The sequence below is a fragment of the Puma concolor genome, chromosome F2, assembly GCF_028749965.1.
Source record: "Puma concolor isolate L17-30 chromosome F2, mPumCon1.1.hap2, whole genome shotgun sequence".
In the NCBI taxonomy this organism is placed as follows: Eukaryota; Metazoa; Chordata; class Mammalia; order Carnivora; family Felidae; genus Puma; species Puma concolor.
Window position 1 is genome coordinate 17286808 of NC_141684.1, and position 18104 is coordinate 17304911.

The 18104-nt window shown below is 40.4% G+C and overlaps 1 protein-coding gene across 10 annotated transcripts in view; it reads right to left on the minus strand.

The window, feature by feature from the left end:
* Positions 1-18104, minus strand: part of TBC1D31 (TBC1 domain family member 31) — an 85768-nt gene that overhangs the window by 52037 nt on the left and 15627 nt on the right. For 8 of the 10 annotated variants that reach the window (XM_086695451.1, XM_086695447.1, XM_086695449.1 and 5 more), the window contains exons 3-5: positions 14571-14686; positions 10700-10878; positions 1347-1498 (exon numbers count right to left, since the gene is read on the minus strand). In XM_086695451.1, coding sequence (XP_086551577.1) covers positions 1347-1498; positions 10700-10878; positions 14571-14686 — 447 coding nt within the window. The remainder of the gene's footprint in view (positions 1-1346; positions 1499-10699; positions 10879-14570; positions 14687-18104) is intronic. The other 2 variants (XM_086695454.1, XM_086695453.1) reach the window with 1 other exon arrangement.

Sequence of the window (18104 nt, forward strand, 5' to 3'; positions counted from 1 at the left end):
AAGTAACCAGAGAGTTAATGAGAGGAAGTTTTTTCTTTAGAAAGATTCTGGTTAATAAGGGAAGAAGGAATGACAGAATGAGCATAGCACCATTTTGCTAACCTTAAATGCAATACTGGATCTAGGTCATGACCATCGATGGCCACTAATATCACAAGAGAAACGTTCCTCCTGATGAAAGTACACAAACCACCTATCATGCTTCTTGCCCCCAAGTCAAGCCTGAATCAGACCAAGCCTCCAATTTACAAAAAATAAAGGTGTAAGCAGTTTACAGGAAATACAGATGAGAGAGGGTCACATTAAAACACCACCACAGGGATGCAAAAAGCAAATCTGGAAATACAGAGAATGCTATAGGACAAATGACCAGTTCCTTAAATAAGCTGCAAAGAAAAAATTTAAAAAGGGATATATTAACCAAGACACTGTGTGAACCTTGATTCCTGATTTGAACAAAGATTAGATACGTGAGACTATTAAGAAATTATTCATTTTTAAAAGTGTGGTAATAGGTTAACTAACAGAAATTTAAATAAAAACTTGGGGGAGAAAAGTGGTAATAGTACTATGGTTATGTTCGAAAAGGACTCTTTCCTTTAGAGATACACACTGGAATACTTACGGATAAAATGATATACATGGGCTTTGCTTTAAGGCAACGAGGTAGGTAGCAGGAGGCAGTAATAGGTGGAGTTACAGATAAAATAGAGGTGGCTATTAGTTGATTATTACAACTAATAAGAATACTCTAGTTAGGGGGGCACCTGGGTGGCTCAGTCGGTTAAGCGTCTGACTTTGGCTCAGGTCATGATCTCACAGTCTGTGAGTTCAAGCCCTGCGTCAGACTCTGTGCTGACAGCTCAGAGCCTGGAGCCTGCTTCGGATTCTGTGTTTCCCTCTCTCTCTGTCCCTTCCCCACTCGTGCTCTGTCTCTCTCTCTCTCAAAAATAAACATACATTAAAAAAAATTTTTTTTAAATAAAAAATATAAAAAGAATACTCTAATTAGGGCTTCATGTATTTTTATATTTTTCTGTAGATTTGAAATTTGCCACAATACAGTAAAAAGTTTTACAGATCATATGTCAGTTTGAAGGAAACTTTTCTCATATGACCGTAAGATAATGAAAACGGGAATGAAAATTTGTAAAATTTTACTGGAAGCTAGATTTCTTAAAAATTCTCAGTGTTGTGGGGGAGGAGGAGCTAAGTCAAAGGAGCGTGTGACTCTTTATTTCAGGGTCATGAGTTTGAGCTCCATGTTGGGTGTAGAGATTACGAAAACAAAAAAACAAACAAAAAAAACTCCCAAAAACTTAATAAAAAGGTAAAATGCACATTACCTGGTCACGGCAAACACTTTGTATAATACACTAGAGCTTTCAGGTGGAGCTGGCAGTTGATATTTGCAAGAAAGAGTATCACATTCCCAGGCGAAGATGGAATTATCTTTAAAACAGCTGAGGATGGTATTACTTAATGGTAAAAAGAAAACCTAAAGAAGGAGAAAAACAATTGTTGTTCACATAATGATCATATAGCCCATAGCCCTCTTTAAATTTAAAATTATCCAGGTTGGGGCACCTGGGTGGCTCAGTCGGTTAAGCGTCCGACTTCAGCTCAGGTCACGATCTCGCGGTTCCATGAGTTCGAGCCGCGCGTCGGGCTCTGTGCTGACGGCTCAGAGCCTGGAGCCTGCTTCCGATTCTGTGTCTCCCTCTCTCTCTGCCCCTGCCCTGTTCGTGCTCTGTCTCTCTCTGTCTCAAGAATAAATAAAACGTTTAAAAAAAATTAAAAAAAATAAAACTATCCAAGTTGTCGGGGCTTCTGGGTGGCTCAGTCAGTTGAGCATCCGACTCTTGAATTCTGTTCAGTTCATAATCCCAGGGTTGTGGGACCGAGCCCCGTGTCTGGCTCCACACTGAGTGTGAAGCCTGCTTAAGCTTCTTTCTCTCTCTCTCCCCCTCTTTCCCTCCTGCATGCTCTCTCTCTCTGTAAAAATAAGATAAAATAAAGTAATACAAGCAGTCAATTTTTCTTTTAAAAAGTTACTTTTTCTTGGGGTGCCTGGGGGGCTCAGTTGGTTAAGCGTCTGGCTTCGGCTCAGGTCATGATATCACCATTCATGAGTTCGAGCCCCACGCAGTGCTCTCAGTGCAGAGCCCACTTTGGATCCTCTGTCCCGCCTCTCTCTCAAAAATAAATAAACATGAAAAAAATTGTTTTTAAGATTCTTTTTTTAGTGTTTATTTATTTTTGAGAGAGCGAGCGAGAGAGCGAGTAAGCAGGGGAGGGGTGGATAGAGACAGAGACATAGAATCCAAAGTGGGCTCCTGGCTCTAAGCTGTCAGCACAGAGCCCAACACAGGGTTCGAACCCATGAGCTATGAGATCATGACCTGGGCCGAAGTTGGGCACTCATCCGATTGAGCCACCCAGGTGCCCCTAAAAAAAAAAAAAAACCTTAAAAAAAAAAAAAGTTACTTTTCCTTAAACTGGAAAAAAAATACATTTACAACATATGATGGGATAATACTGATATCTCATATACTATCATAAACTAAAAGGAAAAGTTTCTTAAAAAATAGGGGACTAAAATAACTAGGCAATTCATACAATACTAAGTAAAAATTTTAAAACATTTAACCTTACGAAAGATTGAAATGAAAACAATGATAGCATTTTATGAGTATCAAATTTACTATAAAAATAACACACACATATACATGTACACAAACTACATATGCTAACATATGTATTCTATTTACAAACTATATACTAATATAAACACAATGAAATACTGGCTACTCATAAATGTTAAAAATACTAAATGTTGGTGACAGTATAGGAAACAGGCACTGTTATACATGGCTGCTGGTAATAAAAATTGGTTACAGATATTGTACAACACATTTCAACAGCCTTGAAAATACACATCACTCCTAAACTAGTCAGTCGGCTTCTAAAAGTTAATCCTTTGGAAAAAAAATCAGCAAAGTGCTTTGAGATAAATGTACATAAATGTTTGTTGAGCATTATTTATAAAAGTAAAAAGTTGAAAACAAAAACATGGTATTTTATTCATGACTATTTAATGGACAATTGAGATGGAACTTAATAGCAAATTTGAAAATACCATTTTTTGCTAGTTTCTATACATAAACACTAAACGATGCTTACTTTTTAAAAAAAATGTCTTTACTGTTTATTTATTTTTGAGAGAGAGAGAGGGAAGAGAGAGATGGAGACACAGAATCCAAAGCAGGCTCCAGGCTCTGAGCTGTCAGAGCCCGACACGGGGCTTGAACTCATGAATGATGAGATCATGACCGAAGCTGAAGTCAGACACCCAACGGACTGAGCCACCCAGGTGCCCCAACACTGCTTAATTTTGATAATATAAAATTTTAGTTAAAATTCACCATTTTCTCATAAGACTTTCAATGGCCTCTAATAAAATTTTGTGTCATTTGTGTAAAGCACACAAAGGGAGGGAGGGAGGGAGGGAAGGAAGGAAAAGAAAGAAGTAAAGAAAATGGAAGAAACCAATACCTTAAGAACAAAATATTCCTGTCCATCTTCTCAAAATACATCTCCTCAAATAGCCTGAGATATTTCCCATGGTTTAATCCTTAGCTACATCTCTAGCTCTTTATTCTTTCATTCCCATCTAGAATAGACTTAACTACATCCAAGCTTATTGTAATACTTTGTATTTGAACATAGGATTTGTTCTTGTGTTGGACAGGAACAGGGATTCACCGAGAAGGCAGAACCCCTTGGACAATCTGTAGTCTCTTTTCTGACCCCTGATTTGTCACATACCTTCAGAATTTACTAGTGTCAGAGGGAGGCCTATTTTCTCTTGAAATGCTACATTCTTTGGGGAGGAAGCGCTCAATGTTTTTAACGCTGGATTGGAGCGTCTCTTGAGTATTTACAATCAGGATATGGCTGTCATCACAATAATGAGAGGGAGCAGGCCAAAAAGGTCCAGGGGAAAAGCAGGATCAACGTCACATCTACTGTGGCTGTTTCCAGTGTTGCAAAAATAACAAATCAATAAGGCACCTATATGAAATACTTCTGCAACTTTCCATGTAATTTATATTTTCACCCAAGCTATTATGTATACACAGTTAAGAAATGATTCTAATAGTTAATGATATTACTATAAAAATTTCAGGGAATGGAAACCTGTTATTTTTATAACAATAGTTGAAGGCTGTTATCATGAACTGTTCTGTCTGATATACATAAAATAGTATCTTTTTTCAAAAATAAATAGTGATAAAAAAACACAGCCCTTACACACATACATACATAGTGCACTATGGGACATACTGGTTAATTAAAACAATCTACTCAGTGTTAATGCTAATAAGACACAATAAAAAATGCTAATTTGATTGCTGCCCTTGCCTGATTCAACCCTCACTTTTGTCCTTGGCCCACTTTATCAAAGACAATCACTGGTACATCATTTGCCAACAGATTCAGGAAGATTTATAACCGGAAGTTCTTACTGAAAGCATGTGCAGTGAATACTCTGTGATCTGTAATGAAGGCTGAGACGCTATTTCAAAACCAATGTGGAAAAAAGTAACTTAAGATTTTTATTATAATTAGCAATATTTTTCTAGAAAAGTAATAAAGTTTATTCCTTCTGGGAGAAGCAAAAGCTTTAAAGTTAATGAGCACCAACTGCTATTTTAGGGGAAGAGCTGTGATAGATTATTGCCTACATGATTATTCATTACTAGATTTGTGATTTTAATTGCCAGATTTTAATGATTATAAAATTGTTCCTAATGAATCATGTCATTATTTAGATAGTGTCATGTCTTGACAATCATAAAAAGCTTAGAAAAAACTTCAAAAGCACTAGCAAAACATACTTTTTGGAGGGTTGGGCATCAGGGCGGGGCTGCAGTTTTCCTTGTAAAATAGGAAAATCCAGGCTTTCCAACTCACTTTTGAATTAAAAAAATTTTTTTAATGTTTATTTATTTTTGAGAGAGAGAGGGAGAGAGAGTGCGAGTGGCAGGGCGGGGGGGAGGTGGGGGGACGATGAACAGAGAGAGAAGGAGACACAGAATCCAAAGCGGGCTCTGGGCTCCAAGCTGTCAGCACAGAGCCCGACGTGGGGCTCGAACCCACGTCCAGCTCACTTTTGAGAGGCCTGTGAGCTCTTTTGAAAGTTAAGAGTTCAGGATGGTAATAAGAGCAAATGTACAATTAAATCAAAAATCTAGCAAGCGCCAACTGTGCACAAAAAGTGAATTAAGTTTGGCAACACATTCTTTGTCAAATGTTTTCTTACATCCATCAGAAAACCTTCACTGACATATACTGAACCACAGTAATCAGAAATCCTAGGATTTATTCAAAAATCCCAAACTAAATATTTAATTTAAATATTCTACCTCAAACATCAACAAAATAATCAAAATCTACTAATAGGAAGAGGTATGACTGGCTTACCTGAGAGGCAGTATGGTATCCTGGAATGACTTTGGGGTAAGACGGGCCTACAGTCAAACCACGTGTCTTTGGTAAGCTATGTGACCCAGGGCACATTACTTCGTGTTTCTGAACTTCCGATTCCCCATTTGTAAAATGAGAATGATATCTACTTTTAGAATTACTTAAGTTTAAAAATAACTAAATGAAGTGTAAGGTACACAGTGAATACTCAACAATGGGTTATCTATTGTTATTGGTATTGATTACTGCTATTGCCAGGTACAAAAACCCAGTGGAGAGATGTTGGAGTGACAGGTTCGTTCTATCTATCTATCTATCTATCTATCTACTTATTTATTTATTTTGAAGTTTATTTACTTATTTTGAGAGACAGAGAGAGCTAGCGGGGGAGGGGCAGAGAGAGAGAGAGAAAGGCAGAGAGAATCCCAAGTGGGCTCTGTACTGACAGCAGAGGTTCGAACCCACGAACCGTTAGATCGTGACCCAAACCGAAACCAAGAGTTGGACGCTCAACTGATGGAGCCACCTGGGTGCCCCAGAACGACAGGTTCTTTAAAAACATTTTGAAATCAAAGGTCCACGGTTATTTATCTGAAACCCTTGGTGCCAGATATGTTCCAGAATTCAGAATTACTTCCACTTTAAGAAAGGTAATATGATGCGTATTTTGTAACATTACGTGTGGAACCCCTGGGTGACCTGGGGCAATACTCCATACTCAAACATATTAATATTTCAGCCTCATGTCAATTCAGTTCAGATTTTGCTGCCAAATGAATTTAGGCAAGATCGGATTTTGTCGCCAAGTAAGTTATTTAAAAAGTTTCGGGTTTCTGAATTGCTGATGAGGTATCGTTCATCCATTTCATGTAGTTCGAAAGAAATACAACACAGTTATCTTGCGGCTTTTTTTTTTTTTTTTTTAATTTTTTTTTTCAACGTTTATTTATTTTTGGGACAGAGAGAGACAGAGCATGAACGGGGGAGGGGCAGAGAGAGAGGGAGACACAGAATCGGAAACAGGCTCCAGGCTCTGAGCCATCAGCCCAGAGCCTGACGCGGGGCTCGAACTCACGGACCGCGAGATTGTGACCTGGCTGAAGTCGGACGCTTAACCGACTGCGCCACCCAGGCGCCCCCCTTGCGGCTTTTTAAACAGGCATCTGACTGGACTGAGATAATCCCGTAACAGAACCAGATAACGGGTAAGAATAACAGACAACAGAAACAGCAGCAGCTGCAGCTGACTTGTACTGTGCTCTGTGTGCACCATCCCCCTCCCTCCTGAAGCCAACACTAAAGCGAATGCTGCTACTGTTTGCATCCTACTCGTAAGGTTAGTGGCTCGGCTCATTGAAAATGCTGAACATGAATCTAGTCAAGCCTTTAGCTTACAAGAAATACAAATGAGAGAATAAATTAAATGAAATAATGAAGAAGAGTGAGAACAAATCCAGAATTTGGGGCATTTTCCAGGACAGCTGTCCTGGTTGCTCTCAAAATAAATAAATGAGAGGTGTCTGGGTGGCTCAGTCGGTTGAGCGTCCGACTTCGGCTCAGGTCATGATCTCATGGTCCAGGGGTTCAAGCACCGCATCAGGCTCTGTGTGGACTGCTCAGAGCCTGAAGCCTGCTTGGGATTCTGTGTCTCCCTCTCTCTCTGCCCCTCCCCAGCTTGCACTCTGTCTCCGTCTCTCAAAAATAAATAAACGTTAAAATAAATAAATAAATCGGGGCACCTGGGTGGCTCAGTCGGTTAAGCATCCGACTTCGGCTCAGGTCATGACTTCGCAGTTGGGGAGTTCGAGCCCTGTGTCGGGCTCTGTGCTGACAGCTTGGAGCCTGGAGCATGCTTTGAATTCTGTGCCTCCCACTCTCTCTGCCCCTCCTCCTCCCCTGCTCATGCTGTTTCTCTCTCCTTCAAAAATAAATAAACATGAAAAAAAAATTTTTAAACAAATAAATAATAATAATGTCATAGGACGAAAATGGCAGAAGGCTATTTTAGATTAAAAAGAGCCATCAGAGGGGTGCCTGGGTGGCTCAGTCAGTTGAGTGTCCAATTCCTGATTTCAGCTTGGGCCATGATCTTACAGTTCGCAGGTTCAAGCCTTGAGTCGGGCTCTGCATGACAGCTCGGAGCCTGCTTGGGACTCTCTATCTCCTCTCTCTGACCTGCTCACATGCTCTTCTCTCTCTCTCTTTTTCTCTCTCTCTTTCTCTCTCTCTCTCTCAAAGACAAACATTAAGAAAAAAAAAAGGGCATCATAAAATGAAACTCACAGCATCATCTGTCACCATGTATCACCAAAAAAAAAGCCACAAAAGTTCTACTTATTTATTTACTTTTGAGAGAGGGAGAGCACACATGCACTCCTAAGACAATCTTAAGCAGGCTCCACGCCCAGCACAGAGCCTGACGCGGGGCTTGGCCTCATGACCATGAGATCATGACCTGAGCCGAAATCAAGAGTTGGAAGCTTAACTGACTGAGACACCCAGGCACCCCAAAAGTTGTTCTATTTGAAATACAGAATCAGAAACTGGAATAAATACATAGACTTAGTAAACACTTGGTAAGAATAAAAGTTTTACTTTTTTTTTCTTAATTTATTTACTTATTTTGAGAGTGAGTGAAAGAGCAGGGGAGAGGCAGAAAGAGAGAAAGAGAGAGAGAGAGAGAGAGAGAGAGAGAATGAATCCCAAGCAGGTTCTGCGCTGTCAGCACAGAGCCTGATGTGGGGCTCGAACTCACGAACCATGAGATCATGACCTGAACGGAAACCAAGAGTAGACGCTTAACCAGCTGAGCCACCCGGGTGCCCCTAAAAGTTTTACTTTAAGATTAGCTTACAACTACTTCCTGTTTTCAACAGAATAAGCCGGAGTGGCAACAATCGGGCCCTCCTTCGGTTCTTGTTTTGGACCTAAGAATGTTTCTTTTTTACCTTTTTAAAATTATTTCACTGTAGACAGTCATGTAAATATATACATAATATCTTCAATTTTGCTCTTGGTCTGCAGAATCAAAAATATTTACTATCTGGTCCTTTGAGAAAACGTTTGCAGGTAACATATAGACTATAATGTCCTATTATTTTAGAACAATACTTACATGCATACTGCATAGTATACACATGTTTTCTAAATCTTATTCTCCTATCACTAACTTTTGGAGTCCTATCTGTTAAACTAAAATATCTAAATGACAATGCAAGGTTAGAATTGGCAACTATCCAGCATCTACTAGTTTTAATTTCATGGTAAAAAGAACAGATGGTTTTTGTGTCATTGTTTCATAACTGTTTCCACTGTGGGTTCGATTCCAAGGCACTCTTCTTTAGAATTTAAAATTCAAGTTAAGCACTAAAGCAATTAAACAAGAAAAGACCTACTAAGATATTTGGCCTAAATCCCTGATGAATAAGCTGGCTACAACTTTTATCTTTATTTATTTATTTATTTATTTTTAATTTTTTTTTTTCAACGTTTTTTATTTATTTTTGGGACAGAGACAGAGCATGAACGGGGGAGGGGCAGAGAGAGAGGGAGACACAGAATCGGAAACAGGCTCCAGGCTCCGAGCCATCAGCCCAGAGCCTGACGCGGGGCTCGAACTCACGGACCGCAAGATCGTGACCTGGCTGAAGTCGGACGCTTAACCGACTGCGCCACCCAGGCGCCCCAACTTTTATCTTTTTTTAATTATTAAAGGCAGTCTAAAGAACTCTGACATGTCCAGGGAGACTACAAAATAAATTTCTGGTTGACATGCCCTGCTAGCTGTTCATGTTAATGACCAAGAAATTAAAAGCAATATTGTACATATAATATAACCTAAAGCAATCACATAGGAGACTCAGACAATCTTGAAAATAGTATTTAGCTAATCAAATGGGGGAAAAAAATTAAGCCATAAAAGCAAAAGAACTGGATATTCTTTTAAAAAGTGATTTATGCATAGAAAGGAATACTGATCAACAATAAAAAGGAATGGGGCACCTGGGTGGCTCAGTCGGTTGAGCGTCCAACTCTTGATTTCAGCTCAAGTCATGATCTCACGGTTCGTGGGATTGAGCCTCACATTGGACTCTGAGCTGACAGCTTAGAGCCTGCTTGGAAATTCTCTCTCTCCCTCTCTCTGCACCTGCCCTGCATGTGCTCTGCCCTCTCTCCCCAAATAAATAAATACACTAAAAATAAATAAGTAAATACATAAACAGGAATGAACTGCTGGTACATACAACAACATGGGTGAATCTCAAAATCATGCTGAAGAAGAAAAGCTTCATACATACCAACAGTGACTGGTTGTATTTATTTGAAATTTTATTTTATTATTTTTTAGAGAGAGAGAGAGAGAGCATGAGCAGGGGAGAGGAACAGAGGGAGACACAGAGAATCTCAAGCAGGCTCCACGCTCAGCATGGAGACTGATGGCAGGGCTTGATCCCACAACCCTGGGGGTCATGACCTGAGCAGAAATCAAGAGTCGGACGCTCAACTGAGTCATCCAGGCGCCCCTTATTTGAAATTTTAGAACAGACAAAACTAATCTACGGTAAAAAAAACATTAGAATAGTGCTTACCCGGGAAGGGATATATGGGAACTTTCTGGGATGATGGTAATAATAGGATTGCACAGGTTACAAAGGTATATGTATTTGACAAAACTTAACAAATGAATACAAACATCTGTGCATTTCATTATATGTAAGTTTCACATCAACAGATACTGAGCCATAGTCAATTAAATTCAGTCTTAAGTATTTACAGGCAAATACATGAAATGTATTTAAAATGAAAAGCAAGAAAAGAATGAACAGTGGGACAGAAAGATGGATAGAACCTTAATACGGTGTTATAACAACATAATAACGTAATAACGAAAGTACAGTACAGGATAGTATAGGAACATGTTAACAGTAGAATCTACATGGTGTTCGTACATGTATTCACTGTGAAATTCTTACAAATCTGCTCCGTGTTTGAACTTTTTCAAAAACAAAAACCCAGTAAGTTAGAAATTGTAGCCACAAGCAACATCTTTCATCGCATGGGCCACTCTGCTTCAGTTATTGCTGAGTTATAAGAACACAGCTATGTGGGACAAAGTACATCGTTACTCTCACGTCATCTATAAATCCTGCTAACCGAGAAACGAGTCAGAGAAGCACAACAGACCAAGATGTGCCCCGCACTCACTGACCTTCTGTATTCCCACAGACTGTAGAATATTCAGCTTTCTTTTTCTCTGAAAGGTGTCCAAGTCCCACAGCTGTGCCGTATCAGAAGAAGTAGTGATGGCATATCTCCCTGATGCGTGCACAGAGATCGAAAATACTGATGATTCGTGTCCTCTCATCCAGCTAACTAGCTCCTTGGTAACTGTGGTAAAAAGTAAGAGTCATACAGGGAAAACACTATGTATCATCCAAGGACTGATTCAACTGATAGCTAGGTATTTATACGAGACATCTTCGTTAACACCTACAACAATGGAAGCTGGCCAGTTGATAAAATGCACAATGGAACAGGTTAGTAACGCAAACGTCATGGACATGTGAGGAGATGAGGCCAAATGAAAAAGAGTTTAAGAACAGCTTTAGATGTGGTGGTAGGGAGTTTGGGCTTTCTCTTGTAATAGTTTTACACAGAAGAGTATCATATCTGTTGTGTATTTCAGAGAGAGCACTCTGAAGACACATGAGAGATACAGTGGAAAGAAGGAAGAGACTAGACAACTAATTTATCTGCTGCTATAATAATCTGAGGAGGCGATAAGGAAGGTTTAAAATACAAATGTGGCAATGGAGAAAGGAAGAAAGTCAAGAGTTATGAAGGAGAAATTCAAAGGGCTTTGTGATCAACTAGATGTATTGAAATAAAAGACGAGTTAAGACTTCAACGGTGCTAGTTGAGTTATATAACTAGATGGCGATACTATTAGCTGATTTAAGAAACACATAAGGAGAAACAGATTTAGCAGTGTGGGAAGACGAGATCATGAATTTGATTTTTAAAATGGATCCTGAGGTGCGTGTGTGCATGTGAGAGAAGCACAGAAAACAGCCCGGCAGAGAAAATACCAAAAACTTCATTACAATTATCACTGGGTCATAGAATTATAAGTGATTTTTATGTTCTCTCTTACATTTTCCTGTGTTTCCAGTTTGCTGTGGTGAACATGTTTTACTGTTATGAACAGAATTTTTTCTTTCAGAAAGATGAAACTGAGGAGAATAATCAGAAAGCAAGATGTAAATCTGGGAAGCATTAAGACACAAAGTAGGTCAAAACTGAAAACAGAGGAACAGAGGAACAGAGGAACAGAGAAACCCTTGGGGAGAGAGTAGTAGTTTCCAAACACCGGTCTGAAGTCTGGCATTAGTTAATGATCAATTTTTCATTGGTCTTCAGTGAAATGAGAAAAATAAGGACAATGACATGAGTTTTTCATAAAGCTAAACTGAAAGTACTACCTTTTAATCTAGCATTCTATCCTTCTAAGTTTCTTTATGTTAAAAACAATCTCTCGTTTTATGAAATGAAGTTCTATCGTTTTTTCCTATGTCGGTAAAATTAAAAGTTGACAACCCATGTGGGTTGTTGTTCCTCTACTTTCTTTTTAATTGGGTAAAAACTCCCTAAGTCTAGGGACCACTGAAAGAACACAGGAAAGACCACTGAGAAGCAGTCAGAATGGTAGGAGGAAAACCAAGAGAGAGAAGAGTATGAAAACTAAGGTCTTAATGTAAAGCAAAGTGTTAAATGCTACTGAGGGGTAGGGTGAAAAGTATAAAGACAGCTTAAACAAACAGAGGTTACTGGGGCACCTGGGTGGCTCAGTCAGGTAAGCATCCAACTCTTGGTTTTGGCTCAGGTCATGATCCCAGGGCCGTGGGATCGAGCCCTATGTCAGGCTCTTTGCTGAGTGTGGAGCCGGCTTCGGATTCTTTCTCTTCCTCTTTTTCTGCCCCTTTCCCACTCGTGCACGCACACACTCTCCCCCTCTCTCAAAATAAATAAAACATTTAAACAATCAGAGGTTACTAATGGCCTTAGAGAAGTCTCAACAGCATGGAGTGGGGAAAGCAAAAAGCAGAATCCACCAATGGGTGCCGTGAAGAAGCAAGATTTAGCAGTGAAGAGGGAGGTAGCTGGGGAGGTGGAGAAAACATCTTAAAGAAGGGGCTTCATTGGTAGGGGTGGGGGGTTCAACAGACAGAACAGATTGTAAACAGATGGAACTAAGAGAGAAGAAGAGAATGGGTGGAATCCAAGGGAAGCAATCACAGATGAGTATAAACATTTGGTTTTTTAGAACTTCTGTGACAGTAGTGTTTTTTTAACACCAAAAATTGGAGACACTTTAAAGGCCACTGACAGGTAACAGGTTTAATAATTATGGTGCTGCAAACATCTGTAGAGTAGAATATTCTGTACTGATTTTAAGATTCTGTATGAATATTTTTAATGAAGTAAAGGAAATGACTCCACACAACAGTATAGATAGGATCATATATTTGTTAGAACGGAAAAGAGGCATATGCAGAGAAAACAGACTAGAAAGAGAAGTCCCTGCTGTACAAACACAGACTGTGTCTGGGCATCACTGAAGGACGACTGGTTTGTCTTCGCACGTGCACAGTGAGAGTGTAGTAGTGATTCAGAGCAGGGACCCTGGAGCTAGGCTTCCAGGTTAGGAATTCTGGCTCCACTGCTTACAAGCCGTGAGAGACCTTGGTTAAGTTACTTCTGTGCCTCAGCTTCCTCATCTGTAAATGGAGTTAACAATATCGATGTCTGTGGGTTTTATGATGATTAAAATTAACATGTATAAAGTCATAGAAGAGTACCTGGCAAAGAGTAAACACTATATAAGTGTTAATTATCGCTGTTATTATTGTTGTTATTACTATCTTTTAAAATATTCTATCAATTACTTTATTTACTTTTTTAATGTTTATTTATTTTTGAGAGAGAGAGCATGAGTCGGGGAGGGGCAGAGATAAGGGAGTACAAAGGATACAAAGAGGGCTCTGTGCTGACAGTAAAGAGACCGATCCGGAAATTCCGAACCGCAAGATCATGACCTGAGCCCAAGTTGGACACTCAACCGAGCCACCCAGGTGTCCTTCTATCAAGAAAAAAACAATACAGTTGAGATATCTTTTCTCTTAATAAGAGGTTCAGTTTACAGAATTCTAAATGTTCTAAAAATACACAATGTAGTATAAAACACATAGGTTATATTAAGAAAGTTATTATTCTTGTACCTACATAGTAAGGAATTGGAGCTTCAAAGAGAGGTATGGCCTTTGTCTAGGTTCCTGGGAGACAATCTATAAATCCCTTAAATTGCCCCAGTGATAGGGTGTCTCTGTTATTCACGGCAGGTCCCTAAGACAACACCCGATGGCTTATCTAAAAAGAGAACCTCAGAGACTGGGCTGGCCATGCGGGAAAGATCAATTATGTGAGTGACTAGAAAGTTAGGGCGTTCAGCCACGTGATATCCGCCCAACCTCCAGAGAGAGGAGGAAGGCTGGAAATTTGAGTTCAAACAGGTGGGCAATAACCCAATTGGTCATAAATCTGCATAACGGAGCCTCAATAAAAGTCCTGGACATCAAAGCTTAGGTATATGTTTGGTTTGGCAATACTCAGTGTGGAGGGCCACATATTGATGCTGGGAGGGGACTATGTCCGTAGGGATAACCGCAGCTTCTCCTTTGGGAGCCTCCCACTTTCTACCCTGTGTGTCCTACCTTTGGCTGGTTCTAATTTATATCTTTCCGCTGCATTAAACTATTATCATAAGTGCAGTGTGTTCCTGAGTTCTGTTGAGTCATTCTAGTGAATATCAAACCCAAAGGTAGCTGTGGGGAACCCTGAATTTGTAGCCAGCTGATTTGACGTGAGGGTGGTCCCGGGACCCCCAAACTTGTTGCTAATGTCTGAAGTGAGTGCTGTCTTGTGGGGACTACCCCCTCAGATGATACAGATTGGCAAATTCCTTGCAGTGCATCAGTCTAAATTCTACTCATATTCAGAAGATAAACAGGAGGATTTCTTACCTGAATCGAAACATTTAATAGAGTAATCAGCTAACGCCACAAGGAACTCAGACTTCCTACGGAGATTAAAGGCCAGAGCTGTGCAAGCTTGTGCCGTTCGCTGAACAAGATTAAACCTATTAAGAGATTACTGCATTAGTATCAGAAATTCCTCCAACAATCATAAATTTTACGCTGGAGGAGTCCTTAGAGATGAAGAAAATGAAATGCAGAAAAATGAATGCCCATTGTGGTAGGCCAAAAATAGATTATGAAGAGTGCTGTATGCATGTAAAGGAATCTGGATTTTACTTACCAGGTTTTAAGCATAGCAGAATTATGACGAGACAGGTCTTTTAGGAAGAGGATTCTGGCAGCAATGGCAAATGGATAGAGGGACAAGAAGAGACCATGAAGAAAGTTACTAAGGAGGCGCCTGGGTGGCTCAGTCGGTTGAACGTTGGACTCTTGGTTTCAGACCGTGATCTCACAGTTCGTGAGTTCAAGCCCCAACTGACAGTGTGCAGCCTGCTTGGGATTGTCTCTCCCTCTCTCTGCCCCTCTTGCATACTCTCTCTCTCCAAATAAAGAAATAAACTTTACAATAGAATAAAATAAAAACAGGGGCGCCTGGGTGGCGCAGTCGGTTAAGCGTCCGACTTCAGCCAGGTCACGATCTCGCGGTCCGTGAGTTCGAGCCCCGCGTCGGGCTCTGGGCTGATGGCTCAGAGCCTGGAGCCTGTTTCCGATTCTGTGTCTCCCTCTCTCTCTGCCCCTCCCCCGTTCATGCTCTGTCTCTCTCTGTCCCAAAAATAAATAAACGTTGAAAAAAAAAATAAAAAATAAAAAAAATAAAAATAAATAAAAACAAAAAAGAAGGAAGCCACTACAGAGCATCTCAATCAGAGTTACGGGTATAAATGGAAAGGACAAACAGGACAAGTGTCAGGAGTTAAGCGGGAGAGAGGCTTGGTGATGCAGCAAACATGAGGTGAAGAGGGAGGTATCAGGAATTCCTCACGTGCAAAATGAGGGTGAGAAAAGGGATCTCATAAGCTTGTTGTGATGATTAAGTGAGAGAATATGTTGATTGAATGAAATAACATATGCTAAGTGCTTAGCAGAGTACTTGGCACATAGCTAGAGTTTAATTTACTAAAAAAATCAAGTTTTCAAGATTGGGCAAAAGAGAGACAAGTCTGGGGGTAGGAAATAGGCCTGGTTTTAAATATGTCGAGTTTAAGGCCTTTGCAAAACATTTGGAGCTGTGCTGTCCAAGAAATGTAATGCAGGCCATTTAGGTGTAACTTAGAATGTTCTCGGAGCCACAGTGAAAAAGGTGGAAAAAGGTAAAGTTAATCTTCATAACATATTTTATTTAATTAATATATAATTATTTCAACATTTAATCAATAAAAATTATTGAGATATTTTACGTTATTTTTTTCATACTAACAACACATCTCAATTTGAACTGGCCAATTTTCTTTTATCTTTTTAATGTTTATTTAGTTATTTTGAGAGAGAGGCAGGGGTGAGGGGCAGAGAAAGAGAGGGGGAGAGAGAATTACAAGCAGGCTCCCTGATGTCCGCGCAGAGCCTGACACAGGGCTCGATCTCACGAACTGTGAGATCGTGAATTGAGCCTAAATCAAGAGCCGGACGCTTAACTGACCGAGCCACCCAAGTGCCCCCGGAGTAGCCAACTTTCAAGGGCTCCAGGGCTCGATGCAGCTCGTGGCTCCTGCACGCGACAGCCTAATATAGAAGACATCCAGCAGGTAGTAGAAGCAGATCTGGGTTAACAGTATTTGCACAGCAGCTGAAAGCTTAGGCTTGCTGCTGACGAGGTTATGAATGAGAATATGGGGAACATGGAAGGGAGCAGCCCAAGGACAGGTGCCTGGGCAGCACAATTAAGGGGTAGGCACTGGCAGAGGAGTCAGCAAAACAAGGGGAAAAATGATCAGATGAGTAGAAAAATCAGGAAAGAGCCGTACCTTGAAGCAAAAGAAGAAAATTCCAGGGAGGAGGGGAAAATGAGTATTTAGTAAGATGAGAGGGGCGCCTGGCTGGCGACTCTGATTTCAGGGTCATGAGTTTGAGCCCCATGCTGGGTGTAGAAATTACTTAAAAATAAAGTCTTAAAAAAAAAAAGTTACCACCACCCAATCCTCAGACCCCATTCAATTTTGCCAGTTGTCCCCAGTAATGTCCTTAACAGCGAAAGGATCAGTCCAGATTCACGCCTTTACTTGTCACGTCTCTAGTCTCTCCCAGACTGGAACAATCTTCTGGTCTTTCTACAACTTTCATGACCTTGACCCTTGGGAAGATTATAGGCCATCTTGCTACACACTCCCTTAATTTAGCTTTGTCTGACTCCACTGATTAGATGCAGGTTACACTTCTTTGGCAGGAATACCACAGAAGTGAGACTGTGGTTTTCCCCGCGCCCCATCAGTGATTGGTCCCTCCACTCATTGACTTTAATCATTTGATACTAGTGTGGTGTTTGCTAGACTTCTTCAGTGTAAAATTAATCTTTTTCTCCTCTATAATTAGTAAGCATTTTGTGGGGAGGTGCTTTGTGACTATGTGAATATCCCCTCTCATGAAACAGTTTATTGATTACAGCATGAATTTATAGATTTCTATTTTACTCAGTGGGTTATCTCCCATTACTATCATTTTTTATTTTGATACTCAAAGTGTCTCCAATATGGAAAGAAGGAGCTCTTTTAAGCTGACATTTATGTCCTTTTGATACTTTTTCTTTAAGTAATTCCTTCTTTCTGGCTACATAACGTTCCAGGCTCACCTTGTACTTTCCCTGCCTCCATCCTGAAACTGGCCATTTCTGCAAGGATCCGATTACTTTGAGCAGAATGTGATATTTAGAAAACAAATGGGCACTGGGTACATTCATTGCTACCAGGGTGCTGTTGCTCCCAGGTCCTATGAGCAGGCAAAGCTAGGAAAGAGCTATAATCCATTCACTCTTGGGGTGCTGAGTGGCTCAGTCAGTTAAGCATCTGACTCTTGATTTTGGCTCAGGTCATGATCTCATGGTCCTGGGATCAAGCCCCTCATCTGGCTCCATGCTCAGCATGAATTCTCTCTCTTGCTCACTCTATAGGCCCCCCTCCCATCTCTCAAAAAACATATTGAAGAAGTAATAATTCAGGGGTGCCTGGGTGGCTCAGTCAGTTAAGCGTCCAATTCTTGCTTTCATCTCTGGTCACAATCTCACAGTTTGTGAGCTCAAGTCCCAGGTCGGGTTCTGTGCTGACAGCATGGAGCCTGCTTGGGATTCTCTCTCTCTCCTCTCTATGCCCCTCCCTCACACACATCCCTCCCCTCAAAAAAAGAAAATTCCTTCACTCTCTCATATACATTTCTATTTATTTCTATGTCTATATATTCAAAACCAGCAGTACAGACAGATACATCCAATATCAATCCAGTGCCACGGCGTTCATTCTAGTTTTCTACTTTTCCATATTTGTAACTCCCCTTTCTGATTGTTAGAAACCTGGCCCCGTTATCCTCAAC